The sequence below is a fragment of the Doryrhamphus excisus genome, chromosome 11 (genome assembly GCF_030265055.1).
Source record: "Doryrhamphus excisus isolate RoL2022-K1 chromosome 11, RoL_Dexc_1.0, whole genome shotgun sequence".
NCBI classification, from domain to species: Eukaryota; Metazoa; Chordata; class Actinopteri; order Syngnathiformes; family Syngnathidae; genus Doryrhamphus; species Doryrhamphus excisus.
The window spans coordinates 4,376,616-4,401,355 of NC_080476.1; the positions used below are offsets into that span (position 1 = coordinate 4,376,616).

A 24,740-nucleotide genomic window follows, 5' to 3' on the forward strand; every position below is an offset into this window, starting at 1 on the left:
TATCTTTTACTCTGTTTACTTGCTTTTATTCAACTCCATTCTTCTGTAAAGTGTCTTTGAGTATTTTGAAAAGCGCCACACAAATAAAATGTATTGTTATTATTATTATTATTATTAAAAACCCTGCTCCGACTAGGCAAATGGTAGAAGGAATCCTACTTTTTGCGGAAATACACTTATCACAGTCAGGTCTGGAAACAATTAGTAAAATAAACTGAGATAACTGAGATCAACAACCTTTTCAAATATAGTTGGTATTAAGAGTATAAAGATGACTATAGGGGTGTTATTTTATGTTTAGAGGACTCTAATAATGTCAAAAACTGAATTCAGAAGGTTGTAAACAGGTTTGTTTCTGTTCTAACTAGGCAAATGTTCCATATGAGAAGGAAACCTACTTTGCAGGAATTCGCTGATCATAGTCAGGTCTGCAACAAATATTTCAACTATAGTGGCTATTAAGAGTGTAATGATGACTATAGGGGTGTTATTTCATGTTTAGAGGGCTCCAATAATGTTAAAAAACTGAATTTAGAAGGTTGTAAACAGGTTTTCTCTGCTCTAACTAGGAAAATATTCCATATATGAAGAATGAATCCTACTTCTTGCGGAAATGTACTGACCACAGTCAGGTTTGCAACAAATATTTCAACTATAGTGGGTATTAAGAGTGTAATGACGACTATGGGGTGTTATTTCATGTTTAGAGGGCTCTAATAATGTTAAAAACGGAATTTAGAAGGTTGTAAACAGGTTTGTTTCTGCTCTAACTAGTAAAATTTCCATATATGAAGAATGAATCCTAATTTTTGCGGAAATTCACTTATCACAGTCAAGTCTGCAACAAATTTGTCAACTATAGTGGATATTAAGAGTGTTAAGATGACTATAGGGGTGTTATTTCATGCTTAGAGGGCTCTAATGGTGTTAAAAACTGAATTTAGAAGGTTGTAAACATGTTTGCTTCTGCTCTAACTAGTAAAATTTCCATATATGAAGAATGAATCCTACTTTTTGTGAAAATTCACTTATCACAGTCAGGTTTGCAACAAATATTTCAACTATAGTGGGTATTAAGAGTGTTAAGATGACTATAGGGGTGTTATTTCATGTTTAGATGGCTCTAATAATGTTAAAAACGGAATTTAGAAGGTTGTAAACAGGTTTGTTTCTTCTCTAACCAGGAAAATATTCCATATATGAAGAATGAATCCTACTTTTTGTGAAAATTCACTTATCACAGTCAGGTTTGCAACAAATATTTCGACTATAGTGGGTATTAAGAATGTTAAGATGACTATGGGGTGTTATTTCATGTTTAGATGGCTCTAATAATGTTAAAAACGGAATTTAGAAGGTTGTAAACAGGTTTGTTTCTTCTCTAACCAGGAAAATATTCCATATATGAAGAATGAATCCTACTTTTTGTGAAAATTCACTTATCACAGTCAGGTTTGCAACAAATATTTCGACTATAGTGGGTATTAAGAATGTTAAGATGACTATGGGGTGTTATTTCATGTTTAGAGGGCTCTAATAATATTAAAAACTGAATTTAGAAGGTTGTAAACAGGTTTGTTTCTTCCCTAACTAGGAAAATATTCCATATATGAAGAATGAATCCTACTTTTTGTGGAATTTCACTTATCACAGTCAGGTTTGCAACAAATATTTCGACTATAGTGGGTATTAAGAGTGTTAAGATGACTATAGGGGTGTTATTCCATGTTTAGGGGGCTCTAATAATATCAAAAACTGAATTTAGAAGGTTGTAAAGGTTGTAAGAAGGTTTTCTTCTGCTGTTTACTTACAGCCCCCTGACACCTCAGTGAGTCCCCCTATTTGAGAAGCACTGTTGGAAATTGAGTCTGTGATGTTTTGGTGTGCGTGTGAATACCAAGACGATGTTGGTGTGTTTAGTCAAGTTGATGAGCTCAGTAATGAAGTGTTTGGACACAAAGAGTGGCGTTCCACACTCCACTGCTTCCTGATTCATGGTTGCTCTGTAGCGGCTCGCTGCACGCCACATGCGGAGGGGTCGCTGCAAGAAAGTGTGGCATTTGGTGCGTTCAGGGTGCTGATGATGCAAATAGATAACATTTTCTCCTGGTTGTTCTATTAGCGAATGAGCAAGATGAGCGTCCTTGTGTGTGTGTTTTAGTGTGTGTTTAATGAGCTGCTTTCATGTGTTCTTATGTGTTTTGGTGCTAACAGCGTTGAGTATGCCATCATCACGGTTTGGTTTCAAAGCGTAGGCTGTTTACATGATTTTGGGTATCGTTAGTGAACTGCTTAGCTTTTTTGTTAAAGGTTTTAATTCCGGGGTTTTTTTCATTCTGGCAATTCTGTTTATTGTTATTGTGTAGAAAATAAAATCCTGGGAAATTAATTAACTTCCCATAAATCACAATTGTCATCTTCTACAAATGTTAGGGGTTTTTTTTGGGGGGGGGGGGGGATTAGGACTTCTCTCATAATATAATGACTTAGTTGTAAGAAGAAAAAAATAGAAGTTAGTTTTGTAAAATTGTGATTTTGTTTCTCACAATATTACATTGGTAAAATGGAAATAATTTCTAAAATGTTTTTATGTTATTTCATCCTAAAATTGAACAGCATTTTCTATTCATCCTAAAATTGAACAGCATTTTCTATTTTTTTTTTAAATATCTTTTTTTTTTCAGAAATTGGCACCTTCATCTCGTGAAATTACAACTTTTTCTTATAACAATATGACATCTATGTCATCTTGTACAATTTTGATTTTTGTTATAGTTTGACTTTTTGTCTGATCAAGTTGCAGATTTTATCATGAACGTGATCAAATCTCATTGACGTACAACTTTTTCCACACTTTTCAATTTGCAACTTAGAAAGGATTTTTTCATTTTTTTTCATTTTTCATTTAATTTTTATTTGTATTTTGTAGTTTACATTATCATAATTTACATAACTGTATTATGTTATAGTTTGACCCACCCTTACAAGGGTGGGTCAAACTATTGGGGCAGCTTGCTCAGCATCTTGCAAGACTTGTTTATGTTAGCAAAAGCCAAATATGTGTTTACATTGCATGCGGGCTGTTATAGTGTGTGTGTGTGTGTGTGTGTGTGTGTGTTTGTGTGTGTGTGTGTGTGTGTGTGTGTGTGTATGAGCATTGATGTGATGAACACGGGCGGTCATGTGCAACCAAGCTGCAACTTTCAATTTCCGATTTGCACTTTCCTCTCAGTGTCATTTCAGGACAAGATGTTAGCCTGTGTGTTGAGAAGATGTAGAGTAGATGACGAGTAGATGTTGATGTGAGACGTAATTAGCGAGGAAGTTGAGTGCCGGCTGCTCTCTGTGTCTCATTAAGTACAATGAGAAGTCATAATGACATTACAACACATTCAACAATCCTCGTTGCATCGTCGGGATGACATGTGACTCCATGGAAGGTGTGGAGTTGGGTGGGGGCGAGGTGAGGACAACGTGAGGAGGCAGATGGAAAGATGGCGGGCAGGTGGGGGTTGCATTTCATGGAGGACGAGAAGGATGGAAGGTTGGATGTGTTTGGAACATCATCATTCAGCGTGTCAGTGGGCGAAGGTGTTCGACTCCTCCTCACAAATGTCCTTTGAAAACGTTCTTTGTCTTCCACCACGCCACGTGACCTCACACTGCAAGTTAGCTGAACTATAAAGGAGCTTTTCATGCAACTTTTGCCAACCCTCAGGTCCTTCATTAAAGTAAAAAGCGTCTTAGGACAGAAATCCTCATTCTGACATAGTTAGCATGCTGGCTAACAACATTGTTATTGTTTAAAAAGTCATGTTTTTTTACACAATTAAATCTTAGGGGACTTATTGTGCTTTTTCCACTTTTCGGACCTATAAATGTAGTTAGAATGTTGTATTCTCATGTTAAATGATGCCAAAGTTTCAGATAATGAGGTTTACGCAGCCCTGAAAGAAGTTTGGAATGGCTCAAAATGCTCAGTTTCAGGAGGCGTGGTAAAACTGCCCCTTTGTGATGTCACAGTGGAGCAAATGTCCTTATATAGGCGTGGTTGGCAGCCAGGTCTCTGCCCTCCCCCAAGCTCTGCTTCTGTGTTTACACTGGTAGTAGTGGCTCGTACGGGAAAGCCACATTTGTTTACAATTCCCAAAGACGCCACCATCAGGCACAAGTGGTTGGAGTTCCTGATTCCCGACCAGCAAAAGAATTTTAAGCAGTAAATGGAATTTCACACTGCACTGTTTTGTGAACATGAGCCAGTGTGCAGCTGGACTAGCCCACAAACTTGCGGACGTCCGACTACTTTACAACATGTGGTCGTTTGGAAGAGTCAGAAGAGCACGCAGTAAGTAACAATTCATTAGTGTCGGGGTTGCTAATAGCCAATCAGTGGCTCTACGCAAGTTTTTTAAACACCGGTAGTCCCGCAAAACACATTAGACGTTACTGATGCTATAAAAAACACTAAATTGCTAAAACTACTTACCATTAAGAGATGTCTTGAAGTAACCTCTTTTCCTGAAAAACTTGGGACTGTCCAGTCTGTACTTCCGGATCGGATTCGGGATTCCGACACATATGGCTGTATGTTCAAAGCCGACATTTTAAAAAGATAAATGGTCGTTTATTATGAACTCTGGTACCGTTTATCAACTCCGATAAAGTCGGGTTCGCCACTACCCCACAACGTCAGTACCCTGATGCTGGGGTGGCACTTCACTGTCAATGTTTGCGTCGTATGTACGTAGTATACTTATTGAAGTGCACTGACAGAAGTATACACTTGTTGGTTATGTCATCAAAGGGCAAACATGCTAACTTGACCAAGGTGGAGAACCCCTCGCCATTCTGTTGCAAATTCAGTATTTAGTAATACAAATACCACCAAACGTCCATGTTTTACTTGCTGGGATTTTTACAGCAGCCCGTTTGGGCAGCAGACTAGCATGGCCGGACTTTAACGGCACCCTCTGCTGGTTACTGCCACATACGTAAATCCATGACGACGTCTACACAGCCAAGTACACAACATGACCTTGTTAACGAGCAGCTCGCTGAGCCGAAGTCTGGCTGAGTCACAAGCTGCGGTCGTCTCCAGTACCAGTACACGCGTGTTGATGATGCGTGTTGACACTTTAAGAAGATTAATGTCATCTTTCTGTACGCTAACGCTTGTCGTCAAGAATTAGGCCAAAGCCTCCCCACACTCGGCTGCATTCTCAAATAATATCCATGTTTGTTGCTATGATTTATATCAAACACCCGTTACCTAACTTTGCCTTTCATGTTGAAAACTTTCTGCAGATTTTCTTCCAAACTCAACTGGACCCAGTAAAAGGATGTTGATCTGATTATGTAAGACACACACACGCATGCATACATGGTGTGTGCTCCAATGTAAGGGGGCCACATTGATACATTTTGTAAAGATGCTAAAACCAACCCGATGTATGCTAAGCTAACATACAGGGGATGTCATATCTAATAATATATCTCATTCATCATCTATTTTATTTTTTACAATATCCTGAATGGCCCCCGTGCCACCATTTGAAGACCCGTTTTGCAATGAGACACAGCAAACAAACATGACTTCCTCTAACGTCGCTTACTTCATCATTTTCATAATTTGGATCACTTCCTGCCGTGAGTCAGAGTCTATTTTTAGCCTCAGCGTTCACGGCTAAATTAAGACCTGATTAATTAAAAGACTGCTAACACTTGCTTTTACGTCAGCTCATGTCATCTGAGTTCTGTTCAGGTTGTGTTCTTGGCCACACCGGACTTTGGACTGGCTTCTGTGAGGACACAAAGCATTGAAGGCTGCTGATGGTTTTTAAAAATCCAAATAAAAAGTCCACAAAAGGCTGAGGAGTGTTGGCGCTGAGCGAGATAAAACCCTGAGAAGACAAAACTGAGGCAGCCGTCCAAACCCGGCTGGTACCGAGCCAAGCCGCCTGACGCCAGCAACAACAAACACTTTTTGTCCTCCTGCTTGTGTCGTCCAAACAGAACCAGAACCACGGGGCGGCTAAGCATCAGAACCACGAGGAGGATTAAGATGAAAGATCCCTCCGGCCACAACTCTTCCTCCTCTTCTTCCTCCTCCTGAAGTGACAGCACTAATCACTTCTTGTCAGGTCCATTTGGTGCCGCCCGCCTTTGACCCGACTCGACCCGCCGGGTGAGCTAAGAGATGACGATATGTGCGGACGTGTTGTTGGACTTTGCGGCACATTGGACGGTTCTAGAAGGACTGTATCAAGTATTTCCTACTTTTGGTTTGATTTTGTTTACATGGGTCGAAACTGAACTGGGAAGTAGCGGGAAGGAAGTGGGTACCAACGTCATGTGAGTGGGACAAAACATATCCAAACATATTACATATGGTGTGGTGGTGTGGTAATACACAAACATGAAGTACAACAACCGATGAGTTATTGCCTATTTTTGACTGTAGTTTAGCGGTTTTACCTTGTCTTAATACGCAAGTACTAACAACCTGGAAAAAGGAAGTATGAGTAAAAGCAACATGAAACTGGTAATGGTGCTAAATATGCCGTCAAACATAAGCTTTCAACCATTGACATTTAGACGTTTAAACATTAAACATTAAACATACAGTGATAACAAATACCTGATATTTAATTTCACTTCAAATATCACACACAAAAAGTGTATTTTTGTATTAAATTACAGTAGAACCTTGCTTAGTGTCCGCCTTTTGTTAGCGTTTTTTCGGTTAAAGTCAAAAATGCTGCCTCGGTTTGCATACGTTTTCCGGTTAGCATACAATATGGCGCACAAACGACCTCATTAGCTTGCTAACAAAATGGCAACCGTAACCGAAAGTCAGCTATGTTGCACATCTACGATGTCATCAGCGGTTGACTCTTAAACAATGTTCACACAAAACACGTTTTTATAGTTTTACATACAGAAACAATTCCAGATGCATATAAATTGCGAATGAAAGGGATAAATGACCATTGAAGACATCGCTGTCCTCAAAGGCACCACGTGGCAGCGAGACACCACCTTGCTACTCCATTTTGGGTTGTTGAGGTGAGAAAGACGACTGAATGAAAGAACTCATGGCAAAACAAGAAGGTGGTGTCTGTGTTGATCTTGCTTCTCGCTTCTCTTGAAAAGTAACCTTAAGTGTTCATTCATTCCTTTCATTCATCATTTATATGTATTTCTATGCATATAAAACTACTGTATCATTGTAAAAGTACAAAAACGTGTTTTGTGTTAACATTATTGGCTTTATGGCATGGGTTAATTGGATGGACATTATTTGTTATGGTAATAATTGATTCAGTTAGCGTCCGTTTCAGTTTGTGTCAAACCTTCTGGAATGGATTAATTCATTCATTGATTAATTTTTATTTCATGTGCTTTTTCTTTCATCACATCCATGTTTTTTGCCCGACTCCTGTACAAGCAGTATCACAGAATCACTGTATTATCATATTTGAATTTTCTATCAATTTGAGAGCTTCCTGAAGACCAGGAATGGATACATACATATTTGTAATAATAAATCTGACTCATAATGCTTTTTGTTTCCGTTGAGCATTTTACCCGGTGACCGGATAGTATAAGAGAAAAGTCTATTTTTAACATCCTATAGTTTAACGTCCTTGTTAACTTCCTTAGATATTGTCATATTCCGGTGCAGGCTGCATCACGTAATCAGTATCACAATAATATCAGCTTACTAAAAGTTGAACTTTTGATTAATTGTAACTATTATAACTATGAACTATTATATTTTTCTATCAATGTGTTTTTCTTTCTTAATGTACAGAGATACGTATCATGATGTATCTCTCTTACAGTATCTATGGCCTAATTCTCATGGATTGGATCTCCGTAATAAAAATGACATTACGCTACTTTGGGATTGTCCTCTTAGGAACAACAAAGGAAGTCTGAAGTGTGGACCTAGAGACTGGACCCGGTTCTGATTCTCTGATTGGTCCCTGCAGCCCCCATGAGTCCAGTCTAGATTAGTTCTGTTGTTGACAGGTAAAACACAGCCACCATGCTAACCTTTGACCTTCCTTTCCATCTCTGTGGTTCTTCAGGTCCAAACCGCAGCAATGCGGCATCGCTTCCTATTTTAAGACTTTGTTTGCTTTTTTTCTTACACCGGCTCATGAATATTTCATCGCTCACTTTAAAAAAGGGAACCATGACAACTCTCTCACACACAGAGAACAGAACAGAACCAGTGGAGTTGGACTCACCGCGTCTGAACATGTTGGCCCGTCTAGAAGCGTCGGTGCGGAAGCAGCATCCTGGTAAAAGTGATGATTGGATGTTTGTGGTTCCCGAGTAGAAGCAGAACACTGTAGAACTCTTTGTGACAGCGTGACTTCACGTGATCATCATCCTCATCTTCATCACGATGCCGTCACGTCGCCGCCCAGCTTGGCTCAAACGGTCTTCTTCTACTGAGTCCGACACACACTCACACACACACTCTCACACACACAGCTCACACAGCTGCTACGCTCTCTCTCCTCCTCACCCATTCTCTTCATCAGCCCTCCCTCCTCCTCTTGCTCACTCCTCCCTCCTCCTCTCGCTCTCTTTTTTGATATTCAACCACTGGACACTTTAGGTGCATCATGTAAAAACTACTGTGTTTCCCTTCTTAACATACATATAGATACAATGGTGTGAAAATGTGTGTGTCCCCTTCCTGATTGCATGTTTGCCATACTTAAATATTTCAGATCATCAATGCCAACACAACTGGGCGCACAATACAGTTTTTCAATGCAACTTTTTATTATTAAGGGAGAAAAAAATCCAAACTTACATGACCCTGTATGAAAAAGTGATTGCCCCTAAAGCCAATACCCGGTTGGGCCATCCTCAGCAGCAACAATTGCAATCAAGTGTTTGTGATAACTTGCAATGAGTCTCTTCCAGCGCTGTGGAGGAATTTTGTCCCACTCATCTTTGCAGAATTGTTGTCATTCAGCCACATTGAAGCACCTTTTTAAGGTCATGCCACAGCATCTCAATAGGATTCAGGTCAGGACTTTGACTAGGCCACTCCAAAGTCTTCATTTGGTTTTTCTTCAGCCATTCAGAGGTGGACTTGCTGGTGTGTTTTGGATCATTGTCCTGCTGCAGAACCCAAGTTGGTTTCAGCTTCAGGTCACCAACTGATGGCCGGACATTCTCCTTCGGGATTTTTTGGTAGACGCCAGAATTCATGGTTCCATTTATCACAGCAAGTCTTCCAGGTCCTGAAGCAGCAAAACAACCCCAGACCATCACACTACCACCACCATATTTTACTCTTGGTATGATGTTCTCTTTCTTTTTCCGCCAGATCACGTCAGACCACAGAGTATTTTCCCAAAGGTCTTGGGGATCATAATTTCTGACAAAACTGAGACGAGCCTTAATGTTCTTTTTGTTCAGCAGTGGTTTTGGTCTTGGAACTTTTCCATGCAGGCCATTTGTCCAGTGTCTTTCTTATGGTGGAGTCATGAATGAACACTGACCTTAACTGTGGCAAGTGAGGCCTGCAGTTCTTGTGGGGTCTTTTGTGACCTCTTGGATGAGTCGTCGCTGCGCTCTTGGGGTCATTTTGGTTGGCCGGACAATCCTGGGTAGGTTCTACCACTGTTTTGTGGACAATGACTCTCACTGTGGTTTGCTGGAGTCCCAAAGCTTTAGAAATGACTTTATAACCTTTTCCAGGCGGATATGTAGATTTGAATTATTTTCTTTTTGGGGGGCAGGATAGGGCCATATAGGTTTGGATTTTATTGCTCCCTTAATAATAAAAGGGTCCATTTAAAAACTGCATTTTGTGTTCAGTTCTGTTGTCATTGACTAATATTTAAATTAGTCTGATGATCTGCAATGATCTTGAATTTATTCATTGGTTTAATTTAGATTTTTTTATTTAAATGAAACCCTGCAAATGTTTGTAAAACACTTTGGATTGTTCTTCAGGGCCTAACGTGGCCTCTTGTCATGATGATCTTTGGTGTTTAGTGTTGATGCTGATGATGTTTCAGCAGCATTATTATTCCAGAAGGAGCCATAGCAGGAATGGCGACACAAATGAAGAAAAACATCTTTTTCAGACCTGCTGAGCTAACTTGAGTGATGTAATAAGGTAAAATGAATGTTTACTTCCTTTGGTGGAAGAGAAAATCAGTGTGTCAGGGAGTCGGGGAGGCCTGAGAACCTGAGATCAGTGCAGACAGAAGGTGTCATGTATTCATCAGCGTCATCCTCACCAGTCAATCACACTGAGACTGATGATGCCACCTTTGAGGAGGTTCTTTCCTTATGCTCGCCATCTGACACCATGACAGACACGTGCACCGCATGGATAGACATATAACATGACATAACATACTCATAGAAGTCTATTCACAACAAGCTACAGATGTCTCACTTTGACATTAATAACCAAGACCAAGACTTGGTCTCAAATGAAATACTACTATCAGTACACTTCAATGAGTATACTGCATACACTGTGTACTGCATGAGTGTTGACAGTGTTGTGCTGTCCCAAATTACAAATTACTCTGTGCACTTACCAGAAATAACCATCACAATATTTATCCGCTTCTTCTATTTCTTTTCTTCTTTTTAATGGTGAATTGCAACAACTCCATTTAGCCCCTCCCAAGACAGCTGGGATAGGCTCCAGCATACCCTGTGACCCTACTGATGGACATTGATCGTGTAGCGGAGTGTTATGTCTGTGTACTGCATTTTACTGTTCTTCTCCATGTGAGTGAAAGTACGCCAAATTGAGACACTGTACAGTCATGTGACGGGAAGTGAGCGCTCAACGCGACCTCTGTGTGACTTTGACACAAGGTGAAAAGTATATTTACTTCTTGTTCAGTCGACTAGATACAGTAACTGTGTGTGTGTGTGTAGATGAAAGCGGGCAGAGATTAGCGGCGCTATTAGCAGCTTCTAAACTCATCACACTCATTAGTTGATACGATATCGCTTAAAAGGAGCTGACAGACTTTCTGCTCCTTGTCAGAAATGCGCGATGACCACTTTGCAGAGCTAAAAATATTTTTCCGTCACTTTTTACCCAGTCTGATAAAAGCTAAATTTGTTTGAAGTGGTACCAAAACTTTTTCAACCGCATACAAAAAAAATTAAAAGCTTGATATTCTTCACGTATGTGTTTATAAAACAAGAAATGTTTTGTTGCTCAATAAGCTTGTCATGTGACTCCCCCACCACCCCGAGCAGCAAGACGCAGACAAGCATTTTGTATATTGTTGGCGGAGATGCAGACCTTTGCGCTCAAAAAGGTTGCCCAAGCTACACACATTTTGCTTCCTTCTCAAACACCAAGCAGGTGGACGCTAATGGGAAGGTCGTCAAAGGTCGCTAAAAAGGTTACAGAGGTCGGAGTGACCTATAGAGTGACCTATCCCTGCTCGCTTGTTAATGTCTGGGTTCTGACACAACCTTTCCCACAACACACGCTGAGCAGCACCGCAGCGCCATCTGTAGGACGTGCTGCGTCATTTGGCCCCAATGCAAGTGGACTCCATGTGAACATCTGTCTCCTCAGTGGGAAAGGTTTTGTTTTAAGGCCCGCCCCTGTATTAAAATCCAAGGACTTACAATAAATCACCATGACAACTAAGGCACCCCCTCCCTCACTACTGCAACTTCTTGTTAACATTGGCCCACACAACCTTCTTAGTAGACTGCCCCCCGTCCCCGGCCCCACAGTACAATATTTTATTAGCATAGACAATAAAAAGATGCAAATTCAGTTAGTAGAACATTTGGTGCGTTTGGAGACGCTCCAGTATTTAATACATGTGAGGGCTTTTGGAATCGTTTTATCTTAATCCACAAAAGCTTAAAGAAAGATGGGTTCCTTCTTCTCAATTGTAGAATGCATTTCAAGAAACATTTCTAATATTCATCTAAGTAAAGCCTTCTCATGCTCGCGTTCTGGAACTACTTTTGTGAGTGTGTGTTGCCGCAGACTGCAGCAACTGTGGACAAAGTTCAAGAGCTCCATCTAGAGACTTGGTTCAGGCTCAGGCCAGGAGAGACCTGAAGCTGAAGTTTGTGGAGAAAATGCTGACAAAGCTCTACTGGCGTCTTGTTAAAAGGAAAAACACTCGGTCACTGTTATCTTCTTCCGGGAAGCCCACTGATGGATTCTTCCTTGAGGGTCATCAGCAGAACCTTCTGGTTCAGTTTGACCTCCGTAGAGGATGAGGAGCAGACAGGACATTTGTCAAACTCCTCTCAGGCTTCACAATGGAGAAACATCAGAACAAGGGGCACTACTGCCTCCTTGTGTCTGACAGGGGGAATACATGTGGAGACGCCATTTCACCATAGACTCGACTTTTTCAGAGTTCTTTACCCCCTCCGTTTTTTTAATGACTTGACCCTCATTTGTTATGGCATTTCCTCTTTACCATACTGGACATTAGCCTCAGTTTATTAACGTTCTGTTTTTTCACGTTCTTTCCTTCCGTGTGTGTCACGCAAGAAGCGTCATCAAGCTAGCTCGGCTTCAAACAAAAGTAGTCTATGATGTAAATGTCGCCTTTTACCACATTTCAGTGGAAGACAGCCAAAGCACTTCACACGGGTGGGTATTTAATCACGGTTTTGTGATACGTCTTGTGTTTATTCACACATCCGCTCCAATAGAAAACGGCAAGGGTTTTATTTTGAAACAATAAACGGATGTAGTTGTAGTGGCAGGTTACTTTAGATGTCGACTGTGTGGAGGCGGACGCTGTCAGTCATATAATCTGGTTTGTGACTGGAAGAAACTGGAAGAAATAATATTAGGATGGCGTGAGGATATTCTACAGTTTCATTCAAAGCATGTAGGGTTTAGGGAAATAAATACGTTCTTAAAGTTTCAGGTCCATTCTTTCTTTATGGGGGATTTTTAGCATCTCGATCCACACTCCTCGCCTGAAGGGGGCGGTAGCACTCACCATAAGTTGTTTGCCAACCACAGAAGAGTAGGTCGCCTTCCAAAGTTTACATTGCCTCTTACACTTTTGGCTCAACGTCCGGGTATGTAAATCCTTCTTGTTTCTTAAACGTCCTACTTTGTCCTTCAGATTTTGACGTTTTCTCAGTTTATGACTGAACAATACATGTGTTTCACTCGAATTTCTTTGGCCACTTAGCTAGGTAGCCTGCTAGTTACCCTGCTGCTTCCTGTTAGGCCGGGGTGAGCTTGGCAATGGCGCCTCTTCGCGTGTTGTGTGTGCACGGCTACCGCCAGAGTGGCGCTTCTTTTCGGGACAAGACTGGAGCTCTGAGGAAGCTGCTGAAGAAACAGGTGGAGCTGGTATACGTGGACGCGCCTCATTGTGTTGTACAAGGTGAGCTAACACCGTGAAGGTGGCAGCAGTGTCACGTGGTAATGTTAGCCTGGTCACTCTGTACCACGTCATTTGATGCAATGCAATGTACTGATAAGTAATAATGTATTTGTATTGGAAGTAGCCAGGTATGCCAACAGTGTCCACAAGATGGCGTCATAGCTCCTTCACAGTGTCAATGGATTGTATACCTAGTGAAGAGGAGTTTGTTTACTGACTTGTGTATTTTTGCCTCCAGCCCACGAGAATGATGATGGTTCAGATGCGGGTGGAGATCAGGACTCCAGAGGCTGGTGGTTCTCGGACCCCCAGGCTCGGACCTTCAATGCACAGCAGCAGTGCGAGGAGAGTTCTGGTCTGGAGGAGAGCGTGGCGGCTGTAAGGGAGGCTGTGAAGCTCCAAGGTCCATTCGACGGCATCTTGGGCTTCAGCCAAGGCGCTGCCTTCGTCGCCATGCTGTGCGCTCTGCAGGAACAACACGCTGAGCCTGACTTTCACTTTCGCTTTGCCGTTCTGGTCGCCGCTTTCCGCAGCACCTGCACTCAGCACCATAAGTTCTACTCCTCTCCAGTCATGATGCCATCGCTTCACGTGTTTGGATTGGAGGACCGCGTCATCCCTGACCGCATGAGCAGGGAGCTCCTCCCCTGCTTCCAAGACCCACACATCCTCACACATCCTGGCGGACATTTTGTCCCGGCTGGTTCTGCTCACCGACAAACCTACCAAAACTTTTTGGAAGCATTCCAGTGAGGGAAACATTGGAAGGTAAACTGGAGACTCTAGTAAATAAATTATTTAATATCACTTCCTGTCTCCTGCTGATGTCATTCAAAATCAGTAGAGTTCACGATAAGTTGACAAGTTATAAACCATTCACACTCTCATTCATACCTATGGACAATTTGGAGTGGCCAATTAACCTAGCATGTTTTTGGAATGTGGGAGGAAACCGGAGTACCCGGAGAAAACCCACGCATGCACGGGGAGAACATGCAAACTCCACATAGAGAGCGGGGAATCAAACCCGGTTCAGGTTGTCAGAAGATGTTTTGGGACTTGTGGCTAGCATGGAGGCGACCAGAATGAAGTAACAAATTAACCTTGTTCCACCTTGTGTTGGACATTCAAAATCAATCAGGTTCTTGCATGAATACGGGTTAGTTGCAATGGCGACAGAAATGAAGGAAATAGAGTCTAAGTTGACATTTGACACAACCGCACGTAGCTGTTCTGTATCTAATTCAAGATCCACAGTGTTCTTGCTCAGGAATGATGGACAAATCCCTGGACGCTTGAAGATGTGGCTGGCGTTGAGTTTATTGGTTAAGTGTGTCAAATCTTTATCCTCCTCAGCCGTCTTCTGTGGGCTGGACTCCAAGATCAATAGGATGAGTTCTTGCTGGGTAAGGGACAGCTCATCATAGGAAGGATTGGATGATGATTGTGACTGGTGGAGAGACAAAAATGTGTCTATCCTCTCATCCAGTTTCAATTCCAAGTGATGGCTTTGTTTTTGAGTAGCCATTACGTTCTCTGATGTTGACATCCAGACAGATGGAAGGAATCACTGACAGAAAGTTCTTGGCTAGTGTGATGGAAAATTTTATATTTCACAGGTATAACTTAGGTTACACATTGTGTGAATTACTTTATTGCCTTTTGAAGAGCTTCGACATTTGCATCCGAGCACATCCTGCTGTCCCTTCAAAGATGGTGGCACAGCAGGAGGCTATCTGTAACCTGGGGTTAGGGGCAGTGTCGGAGGAGGTCATTCTTTGATCAAAGCTTTACCTTCATGGGATAAGGGGACATCAGGAGGTCCCACCAAATGGCTGACCCTAGGAGGTTGTCTCGCATGGGTGTGACAAACCGTGCCAGAAGAATGGGTGTGAAGGCTAACCCCCATACATGAGGGTGGCATCGGGGGAGTGACAAGAAAGTCTCTTTTCTCTTGTAATGTAATTCATTTGCATGCTATGGAGTATAAAAGTTCCCGCCAAGAGACCACTCTTGGCCAGACACCTACAGACCGCCATGCATACTGTGTGTTGTCTGACCCCTTTGTTTTGCAAAGGTAATAAAAACTGCCAGAGCTATGTATTTATTTCAGGCATTCTCTATCCTACTTAGGATGATAGAAATTTTTTCCACAACAATTTGGTGTCAGAAGTGGGATTCCTTGGCTGATTGGATCTGGACCTGTGGCGGACAGCGACTGATCATCCTGGAATTAATTTTTTCCTCCAGCCTCTCTGTCATTGACATTCAGAGATTTTGAGGGCTGCCCGTCCAGGACTCCAGACCATCACCACTGGAATCTCTTATCAGAGTGGAACAACGTCTTGTACACGGTGAGAATGCTGAAATGAATGCTGGTCTGGCATTAGGTAACAATATACTCATAATATTTCCCATATGTACATCTGGTCACGTGTCACTGCAGGGCTGGCTGGTTGGGAAAAGGCTCAACACCGCTGCAGTGGCATATATCAGCAGGTAGAAGCTGAAATTAATGAGCAAAATTTGTCAATGGGTATGTTGAATCTGACACCAGTTTTCAGAATTCAGCCATGCTCATGGACATACCTGCCATTCAATTTCAGGGTTGAGTACCGCTGTTAGGCAGGTAGAAGCTGAAATTAATGCTCAAAACTTGTCGATGGGTATGTCAAGGCTGAAACCAGTTTTCAGATTTTGGCCATGCTCATAGACATACCTGCCATTCAATTTCAGGGTTGAGTACCGCCAATGGGTAGGTAGAAGCTGACGTTAATTTATATTGACCTTCAGGTTGAGTACCACCAATGGGTAGGTAGAAGCTGACGTTAATTTATATTGACCTTCAGGATTGAGTACCACCTTAAGCTTTTCCAATTGTAGCAGGAAACAATTAGGATTCGGGGCGACGGCCTCGTCTATGGGTGCACAGGCAGTGACATTTGTAAATATGGGAAATCTGGTAAACAAGCAACTATAGGTAAAGAGAAAAAAATGAGGAAAGCATGCATAAAAAAAAAAATACACTAATATGGGGAACTTTTGAGAACAAGAGAAAGTGAGTTAAACAAAATAGATAAGTGAGATTTTTGTTGGGAAAAATTGTGATAAGGGAAAACATCACATTGCATTGTTTAAAAGATAAATAATTATTTGAGAGAAAATCAAAGAGCATTCAAGAATTTTGTTTAGGACATGGAATGTTTGGAAAAAAAAAATGAAAAAGGCTAAAAACCATTGAGAGCAGAGAGCACTGCTTGCAACTAAGACTTGCAATGATGATCGTTACATAGGCAAGATCTGCAACACACACTGACATGAAAAGAACAGACAAGACTTCTCAGAATAGGTCTTCCTTCTCTTTCTCCTACAGTGCCTCAGTGTCTCAGAGTGGACCGTGATCTTGATCGCACACCTCCACCCTTGCTCTGCCAACAACCTGACAACAATATCCTGATACAACAACATGCATGATGAGTCCAATATCATCAGCCATGCCATTATGTCCAGTTTCATCTCCACCAAGACCTGAAGAAGATCCAACACATGAACTGTGTTCTGACTGCAAATGATCCCTTCCAGACATACATTGTTGCTCGTATCCAAACGGATGCTTAGGAAGTATCCTGTAACTGACGGTGGAGAACATGAGTGGTGTAAGGAAGGCGTGTGGGGAGGCCATAACAGCCCTGCTTGTGTTTAGTGAAGTTGTCCCACTTTCCCTGACGACTGAGGAGTTCTGAAGACGTTTGCTGACATGGTGTTCACGGTGACGACAATCACATCACCAGCCACTAAAGCGGAATGTGGCTGACTTAGAACTGGATGGATCACACTTTTGACCGGATGGATCACACCTTTGATGTGAGGACAAGCCATGCACCAGAATCAATGGGTGGCAACAAATGGCCACCTGCAAGGAGAACATCCAGAGAAGAGACTGGGACAGCAATATGACCCTGGCATGTGCAGCAAAAGGAGACTTTGGACGAAAGACTTGATGGAGGACTTTCTTAACAAACATGGTGGAAGGAAGCAAGGAGGTGGGGCGTGATGGGATCATGCTACTCTGACTCATCTGATGCCAAGGATGATACTGAAGTTGACAGTAACACACACACACATCCATATCCATATGCTCTGTCCTTTTCTTCCTTTTGTTTAGAGTCTTGGCTTAAATCAGCCCCTCTTGCTGATAACTATGTAGGATATGACCTACTTCTCTCTTTTAGAATATGCTATAAGACGACTTAGTAAGGTCATTTCTTTTCCTTTCGACTCTGATGAAACACACTCACTAAGAGTGACAAATTCCTAACCTCTCCAAAGTTGAATGGCAATTATGTTAACTTCGTTGGCCAATCAGGTGAAGTGGACCAAAGACAAGTCACCATTGGATTTTCTGTTTAAGAGAAAATTCAACTTCAAAAATTAAGTTTGTTGGCATATGGTGCAAAGGACCAAATGGCCTATTTTCTAATTCAGATGGAGGTGAAGGTGTAAAAACTGACCCTGATGTTCACACTTTGGTGAAGCAAGATGCCAATCAGCTGTATGCATATCAAAGGAACATGCAAACTGGTGACATGAGTGCTCAACTGGTGGAGGAGGCTAAGAATGTACTTTCTCACACGCACACACACACACACACACACACACACAATTAATGCAAATTGATGCTCTGCAAGGTCTTCAATGCACATCATACCTTTCTATGGTGATGAGAAATTTGATAAAATATATTGACATAGGGATAGCTGCTTAGGGAATGTTTATCTCACAAATATTTTGTTCTGGGCATAGGTGCTGCCTTGATGCACATTTGGGGTACTCAGGTACCATTTTTTTTGACGTCAATGATTCCATTCCTCATGGGTCACACAGTGACAAATGGAATATTGTGGGCCTTTTTTGTACAAGCATGCTATTCTACATTCGATTGGGAATGCACAAACAATTTGCTAATTTATTACAGTCCTAAATTGGATTTTTTGAAAAGTGTTTTCGGCAAAAATACACTCAGAAAGGACTGTCCAGCTGGTTTTTCATTGTTGTGTTGTCTTGTTTGTCTGTGTGAGTGTGAATGTGAGGCTGAAGCCATCCCTGACCATCACTTTGGAAAAAGGAAACAAATGTATTGCAATACAGAACAAACCCAATGATTAGTTTACTAATAGACGCATTCAAAGAACATATTAGGCTGTTCTGCTCTTTTAGCATCAATAGGCATAAATTAAATCTGCTAAAATGTAGATAGTTCATTTAGGGTATGCAGAACCTTCATCTAAAAATTAGCTATTCCGAAAAAGGCCTTGTAAATTAGGACAATCCGACTTTCAAAGGAACTTGGACCTTTTAAGTGTTGCAAATGACATCCTGACATGACGACTATGAGTGCGACACACCGACAGCAGTGTTCTTCATGGGGGACAGTGGACTGTGACAAAAATTTTAATTGACTGAAATTTAAATGTGATTGTTCTTTCAGGGTTGTTCTTGTGTTGTGGGAAGACATCAACTACTATGAACTATTCCAGCCTAACCTTCATTGTTCCACATTAGGAAAGCACATTCTCCTGGAGGAGGAGAAGACAAATGTCATATGTGGCCGAAACATGACATCTTTTTTGTTTAAAACTGTTTAACAGTACTAACATGTACTAACATTAACACTGTAACACTTGAGGTCATTCACACACCTGGGAGGGTGTGTCATCGTTTCAACTTCAGTTTGTTCCACAGGACACTTCTTCAGGATCCAGAGTTTGAATTGTTGAACTTTGTTTGATGTGTCCTGCTTCACAGATTACTGTTTGCAGATGTATAAAAAAAATATAACCATCATTTGATTTTACAGGGAACTTCCAATACTTTTGGAAGTTGACACATGGGAAGTACATGTGTCAAAAGGGGGGAGATTGTCATTTTGTTGAATAATCATGGTTAACAATTGGACATGATATATTTTTTTTGCTAGAATTGGTTTTCTCCAAAACCAAAGTGAGTGAAACAAAGGTAGGTATGAGTTCCAACATTAGAGGTTGATAATGATCAGTGATCAGCAGTAGTATTGACACTCCATGGATTGTACAACATGCTGAAGATTTTGGTAAGTTACTGTATCTTGTTTTTTCTTGACTATATTATAGTATTTGGTACTTTGCCTTCCATAGTGCCAATGGTCATGCTAATGAGAGCAAATGGTTCATTGAAACCCAAATTTCCAGCTGTGAGCAAGGAACACTACTACAGTGTGACAATGTCCATCTTAATGCAAATTCAGACCAGATGGTGTGTTGGTTTAAATTCAGTGAAACCTTGTGTTGTTTGGCAAAAACTTAAATGCAGAGCTGGATGTTAAAATTAAAGTTAAAATAGATATTGGTGGCATGATGGCAGAGTGATTAGCACTGCTGTCTCACAGCAAGAAGGTTTGAGAACCTTTCTGTGTGGAGTTTCACGTTCTCCTCATGCTTACGCTGGCTTTCTCCTGACATTTTGAAAATTTTAAGGTTAATTTACAATCGACGTCAATGGCCAAAATATGAACAAAGTGTCGTATTCAGTCAGACACTACATGATGGTTGCCTACTGCTCTTAGGTTGCCTACTGCTCTCGAGATTAGTTATGTGTAGAGAACACATCTGACATGTATGACGTAGATGTAAAATTTTGTGTTGCTCATTCATTTCTTTCTATGTTCTTGGTGGGTGTCGAGTGACCTGACATCTGTTGGCCCTGGGGGCCATAGAGAGGACGTGTTGGAGTTCCAGCAGAGGGAAGACTCCACTGTCAGCGTGGTCATATGAGAGACCTGCACACAGATCGGTCAAGGCAGAAAGACACTACCTAAACAGAATGGAAGAAATGTCCATGACGCACTCAACCTTCTCAACTGCGTGTTTGGATGGAGTTCACGAGTTCGCACCGCAAGCTCCGGCAACCTAAGAACAAGTGCTTCAATCAAGAGGATTGGCTGGCTGACTGACTGATTGAATACAACACGATAGAACAACAGCAAACCATCAACAGAGGCACAAGGACTTCGACATGATTTGGATTCTCATTGGGATCGCGGGTATGCTGGAGTCTATCCCGGTTGACTTTGGGCAAGAGGATACACTGACTGCCAACCAATCACATGGCAGACACCAAATATCAAAATGAACTGACTGTCGATCAACACCTGCACCATCTATCACAACAATTGAACACATTATAACACGGTTTTCCACATTCCTAACTTTCATGATAATTAATTTACTGACAACCCTGGTCTGATGTTTGTTTATCTGTAAATGTACTGTAATTCGTGATTAATTAATAATCAAAAGGGAGGAGTGTGATGGAAAATTTTATATTTCACAGGTATAACTTAGGTTACACATTGTGTGAATTACTTTATTGCCTTTTGAAGAGCTTCGACATTTGCATCCGAGCACATCCTGCTGTCCCTTCAAAGATGGTGGCACAGCAGGAGGCTATCTGTAACCTGGGGTTAGGGGCAGTGTCGGAGGAGGTCATTCTTTGATCAAAGCTTTACCTTCATGGGATAAGGGGACATCAGGAGGTCCCACCAAATGGCTGACCCTAGGAGGTTGTCTCGCATGGGTGTGACAAACCGTGCCAGAAGAATGGGTGTGAAGGCTAACCCCCATACATGAGGGTGGCATCGGGGGAGTGACAAGAAAGTCTCTTTTCTCTTGTAATGTAATTCATTTGCATGCTATGGAGTATAAAAGTTCCCGCCAAGAGACCACTCTTGGCCAGACACCTACAGACCGCCATGCATACTGTGTGTTGTCTGACCCCTTTGTTTTGCAAAGGTAATAAAAACTGCCAGAGCTATGTATTTATTTCAGGCATTCTCTATCCTACTTAGGATGATAGAAATTTTTTCCACAACACTACATGTTCAATTTGGCCTTTTCTTTTAAAAAGGAAATTGTGTGTACTTTCTGGAAGTTTCTCACCTGGGCTGTGGAAGGTTGAAAGTCATGACAAGTATGTGATATGAAAGCCAACATACTGGAATGTTGTCATGCTGGCTGTTGTCTTTGTTGTCTTCCTGCTTCCATCCAGCGGTCAGTGAGTCAGTTTCACCGTGCAGGCCTGTTTCCCCGTGCGCTGCTTCATGTGTGCATGCCATGGCAACCAGCTGGAGGACACGTTGTTCCAGCATAGCTGAAGCATGTGCGTGTGAGAGAGCATGTTTGATCGCTTCCAGATGTGTGCTCCCTTCCGTCCATCCTCTTTCCCTGCGTCACGCCTCGCTTTCATTCCGACGACTCCCAAGTACGTATGTCTCAGCAACACGCCTTCCCTGACTTGTCACACTGTTAACATGCTACATGGCGTGCTATATTGTACACTACATGTCACACTATTGTGACAATGTTAGACTTTATATGCTACATGTCACACTATATGTTCCACTCACAGCTGATGCTTCCTGCTTGGGGCCCAATTCCATTTTGGGGCTGCATATCACACCTTCCACGGCTTGCTGCAATTATTGTACTGTATGTCCAATGTATATTTGTCCCACGGAAGACCCCTCCATGGAGAAAAATGGACACAAAGCTTTAACAGAGATGATGGAAGAAGACTGAGTTGGTGAATGCATAAAAAAGGAAAGAATATGGGACCGAGAAGTAAGCCCTGTGGAATCCCACGTTACATTGGCTCCAGTTGAACTGAGGCAAAAAAAGTGACTAAACACTGATATTTGTTTTGATTTCTCGCACCAGGCATGAACTTCCTGTCTGACATCACATGACCCTTCACCTAACGAGTCGTCACCACGGAAGAAGCGGCGCTGCTTCTCATCCTCCTCCCCTGTGCTTCCCTGCGGCCCTCACAGGCCTTGCTGCAGACACAAGCGTGCACATGGTTTGGATCAAGCTGAATGCTCGCAGGAGGAGGAGTAGCAGAAGGGAGGTCCTACGAGGAGGAAGAGCGAGGGCCACTCCTGCCAGTAAGTTTTACAACAGAAGAGTGACTCTCTCCTCAGGAATCTCTTCCTCTTGTTACACAACAACTTGGAGATCATGGAATGAGACGCAGAAAGGGGGCGGAGTCAAAGCCCCCACCCTCTCAACCCCTCCCAGGGGCTGAAGGATCACTTTTTCCTGGAGGGGAGAGGGGGCGTGTCTCCACACAGATGTCTTTTATTTTGATTACGGAGCATGTGTTGTTATGGGAGATGGTGAGGGAGGTGGGGCCACGCCATCCCGACTCTCTTATAAAAGAAGTCCGCTTCATCACACACACACACACACACACTGTGTCTTCACCTGCGACTGGTCCCTGTGGAATTATAAAGATTTTAACACCTCCACTTTTGGAATAACTCTTTTTCAGCACTTTGATGGACATGTAATGGAGAAGTTTGTATTGTGTGTGTGTGTGTGTGTGTGTGTGTGTGTGTGTGCATGCCCACTCATATGATGCTGCCTTGCTATCCTGTGGTGTCAAATGGAGAGGGGGTAGGTCCAAGCTGGAGGTCTAAGTCACGTCAGTGCTCCTTTAGGCAGATTGTGTCATCTTCTGTACAAGTTCTAAAAGTTCTGCAGACATCTCAGGTCTGGCAGCCTGGGTGAAAATGAGTCATCAGAACCAGCAGGGAGGAGAACTGTGTGGTCCAGTCTGGACGATGGACAGCGAGGAGGGATGGCAGGGTGGGGGTGTCCTGGCTCCTAAATCCAAACACTCACAAACTGGACATTGTTGCACAATTGTGTGACGTTCACAACATTTTTTTTTTTTTTTGGACAGATCAAACATAACCCGGGAGTGCGTGAATGTTTGTGGTCATAAAGTGGAACTGAGTTCTTTGGGGACTTGGCCCTGAGGAGGACTATGAAGATTTGAACACCTAACCAACAAAGCCACTTTTCCCTGTTGGAACATATTTTGGTAACTTTCAAGTGGCTTTCAGAAGAAAATGGACTTCAAACGTCTCACCAGCATTGAGCCATCCAGCAGTCGGTCAAGGAAATGACTTTTTAAAAATGTTTTAAGTGTCTTTGTGCACTCTTTAAATGTGATCCTGTCTGGTCAGCCCTGAACAGTAAGAGTTTTATGTGCTGTTAGTTCACAGCACATGAGCTTTTATTGTGCAGGGAGGCTGAGAATAATCAACATTACTTTTAAAATATACAGTTTAAATATTAATATTCTTACCATGCACCATTACATTTTATTAGATTTTTAAACAAATGTGTGTAAGTCCTGATGTTGTTGATGCTGAACAAAGTTTGTCTTAACCCAACTTCCACCTCAGGTAAATCAAGTATTTCAAAAGAAATTTCCAGAAGACATTTGCACATTTTAAAATAGTTTTTATTCAATCACTTGCACAGGTTTTCATCTTCAAATTGTTGTTTTCTCTTGTTGTACAGTTTGTGGCCAGAAGAGGGCGGCAGAATTCTAACTTCTAATGAAATTGGATCAGAACCACCGCTGGAGGAGAATGACTCATCCGCTTCCCTCTGCATTCCTTGACTGTCCTCTGGTCAAGAAGCGGTCAGTCGGATGAATCGTAAAAGCAAGTGGTCGTCGATGACCTCTGACCTCTTCTCTGCTCCCTTCATTCCCGGACGAGGCCTGCCCCTAACGACCATGGCTGTAGACTGTTACCATGGTGCTTGTTGCTAGAGTAACAATCTAAAGCCACGGTCGCCGTGGAGACAGCAGGCTGGAGGGCCAGCATGGTAACTGGAAGACGGTGAGGTCTCATTGGCCGACACCAGGACATCACGCACGTACGTGGAGCAGGACTCCCAGCCCTCCCCCACAGCATTCCCCCAGTGTGAGCCCATGCAGGTTCCCCCTTCAGAGCGGCCGACAGATGCGCTTTCACCTCCGCGTCATCACTAATACTCACAGTAATACTCTCAAATACCGGCACCTGCATGGATGGCAACAGTGTGGTGTTGCCAGGCCTCAGTAGCCATGACTGTAGACTGTTACTGTACTGTGATGCTGCATATAAGCAGTAAGCAGTCTAAAGCCAAGGTGCTGATGCTCTGGCTGCCTCAGGAGGAAGAAGACGGTGAGCTCCTTTTCAGGGAACGCTACATAGACACAAGAGGGGAGGGTTTTAAGTGAAGCACATGTTAACGAGACACAAAATCACACACACGACTTTAACTCTGATGGCATACTACCTGCTAGCCTAACATGTTTATGTATTTAGTCTTTCAGTGCATGTGACACACCTTTGTCTTATTACAGGTGACACCGTTCTTCACACTGACCACTTGACGCTTCGTGATAGCAACTTTATCTAGTTGATGGCGTCGCTCTTCTGCAGGTAATTCATGCATCATGGAAGAGCTATAA

At 42.3% G+C, this 24,740-nt stretch overlaps 2 protein-coding genes and 1 long non-coding RNA gene across 4 annotated transcripts in view; 2 read left to right on the top strand and 1 right to left on the bottom strand.

Moving 5' to 3' along the window:
* The window catches only part of LOC131137803 (reticulon-4 receptor-like 1), a 23,963-nt gene extending 15,439 nt beyond the window's left edge, over nt 1-8,524 (bottom strand). The window contains exon 1 of the mRNA XM_058086124.1: nt 8,256-8,524. Coding sequence (XP_057942107.1) covers nt 8,256-8,268 — 13 coding nt within the window. The 5' untranslated portion in view covers nt 8,269-8,524. The remainder of the gene's footprint in view (nt 1-8,255) is intronic.
* The window catches only part of LOC131137806 (uncharacterized), a 20,316-nt gene extending 10,583 nt beyond the window's left edge, over nt 1-9,733 (top strand). The window contains exon 3 of the long non-coding RNA XR_009131978.1: nt 6,013-9,733. This is a non-coding gene — a long non-coding RNA (uncharacterized LOC131137806). The remainder of the gene's footprint in view (nt 1-6,012) is intronic.
* Nucleotides 9,734-12,493: 2,760 nt separating this feature from the next.
* ovca2 (OVCA2 serine hydrolase domain containing) lies at nt 12,494-14,188 on the top strand. Of its 2 annotated transcripts, none has more exons than XM_058087269.1 (3): nt 12,494-13,080; nt 13,235-13,394; nt 13,633-14,188. In XM_058087269.1, the coding sequence occupies exons 2-3, from the start codon at nt 13,253-13,255 to the stop codon at nt 14,145-14,147; spliced, it is 657 nt and encodes a 218-aa protein (XP_057943252.1). In that variant the 5' UTR covers nt 12,494-13,080; nt 13,235-13,252; the 3' UTR covers nt 14,148-14,188. The 2 variants fall into 2 exon arrangements, with proteins under 2 accessions (XP_057943252.1, XP_057943251.1); XM_058087268.1 differs by having other exon boundaries at nt 12,520-13,080; nt 13,197-13,394.
* Nucleotides 14,189-24,740: the final 10,552 nt, after the last annotated feature.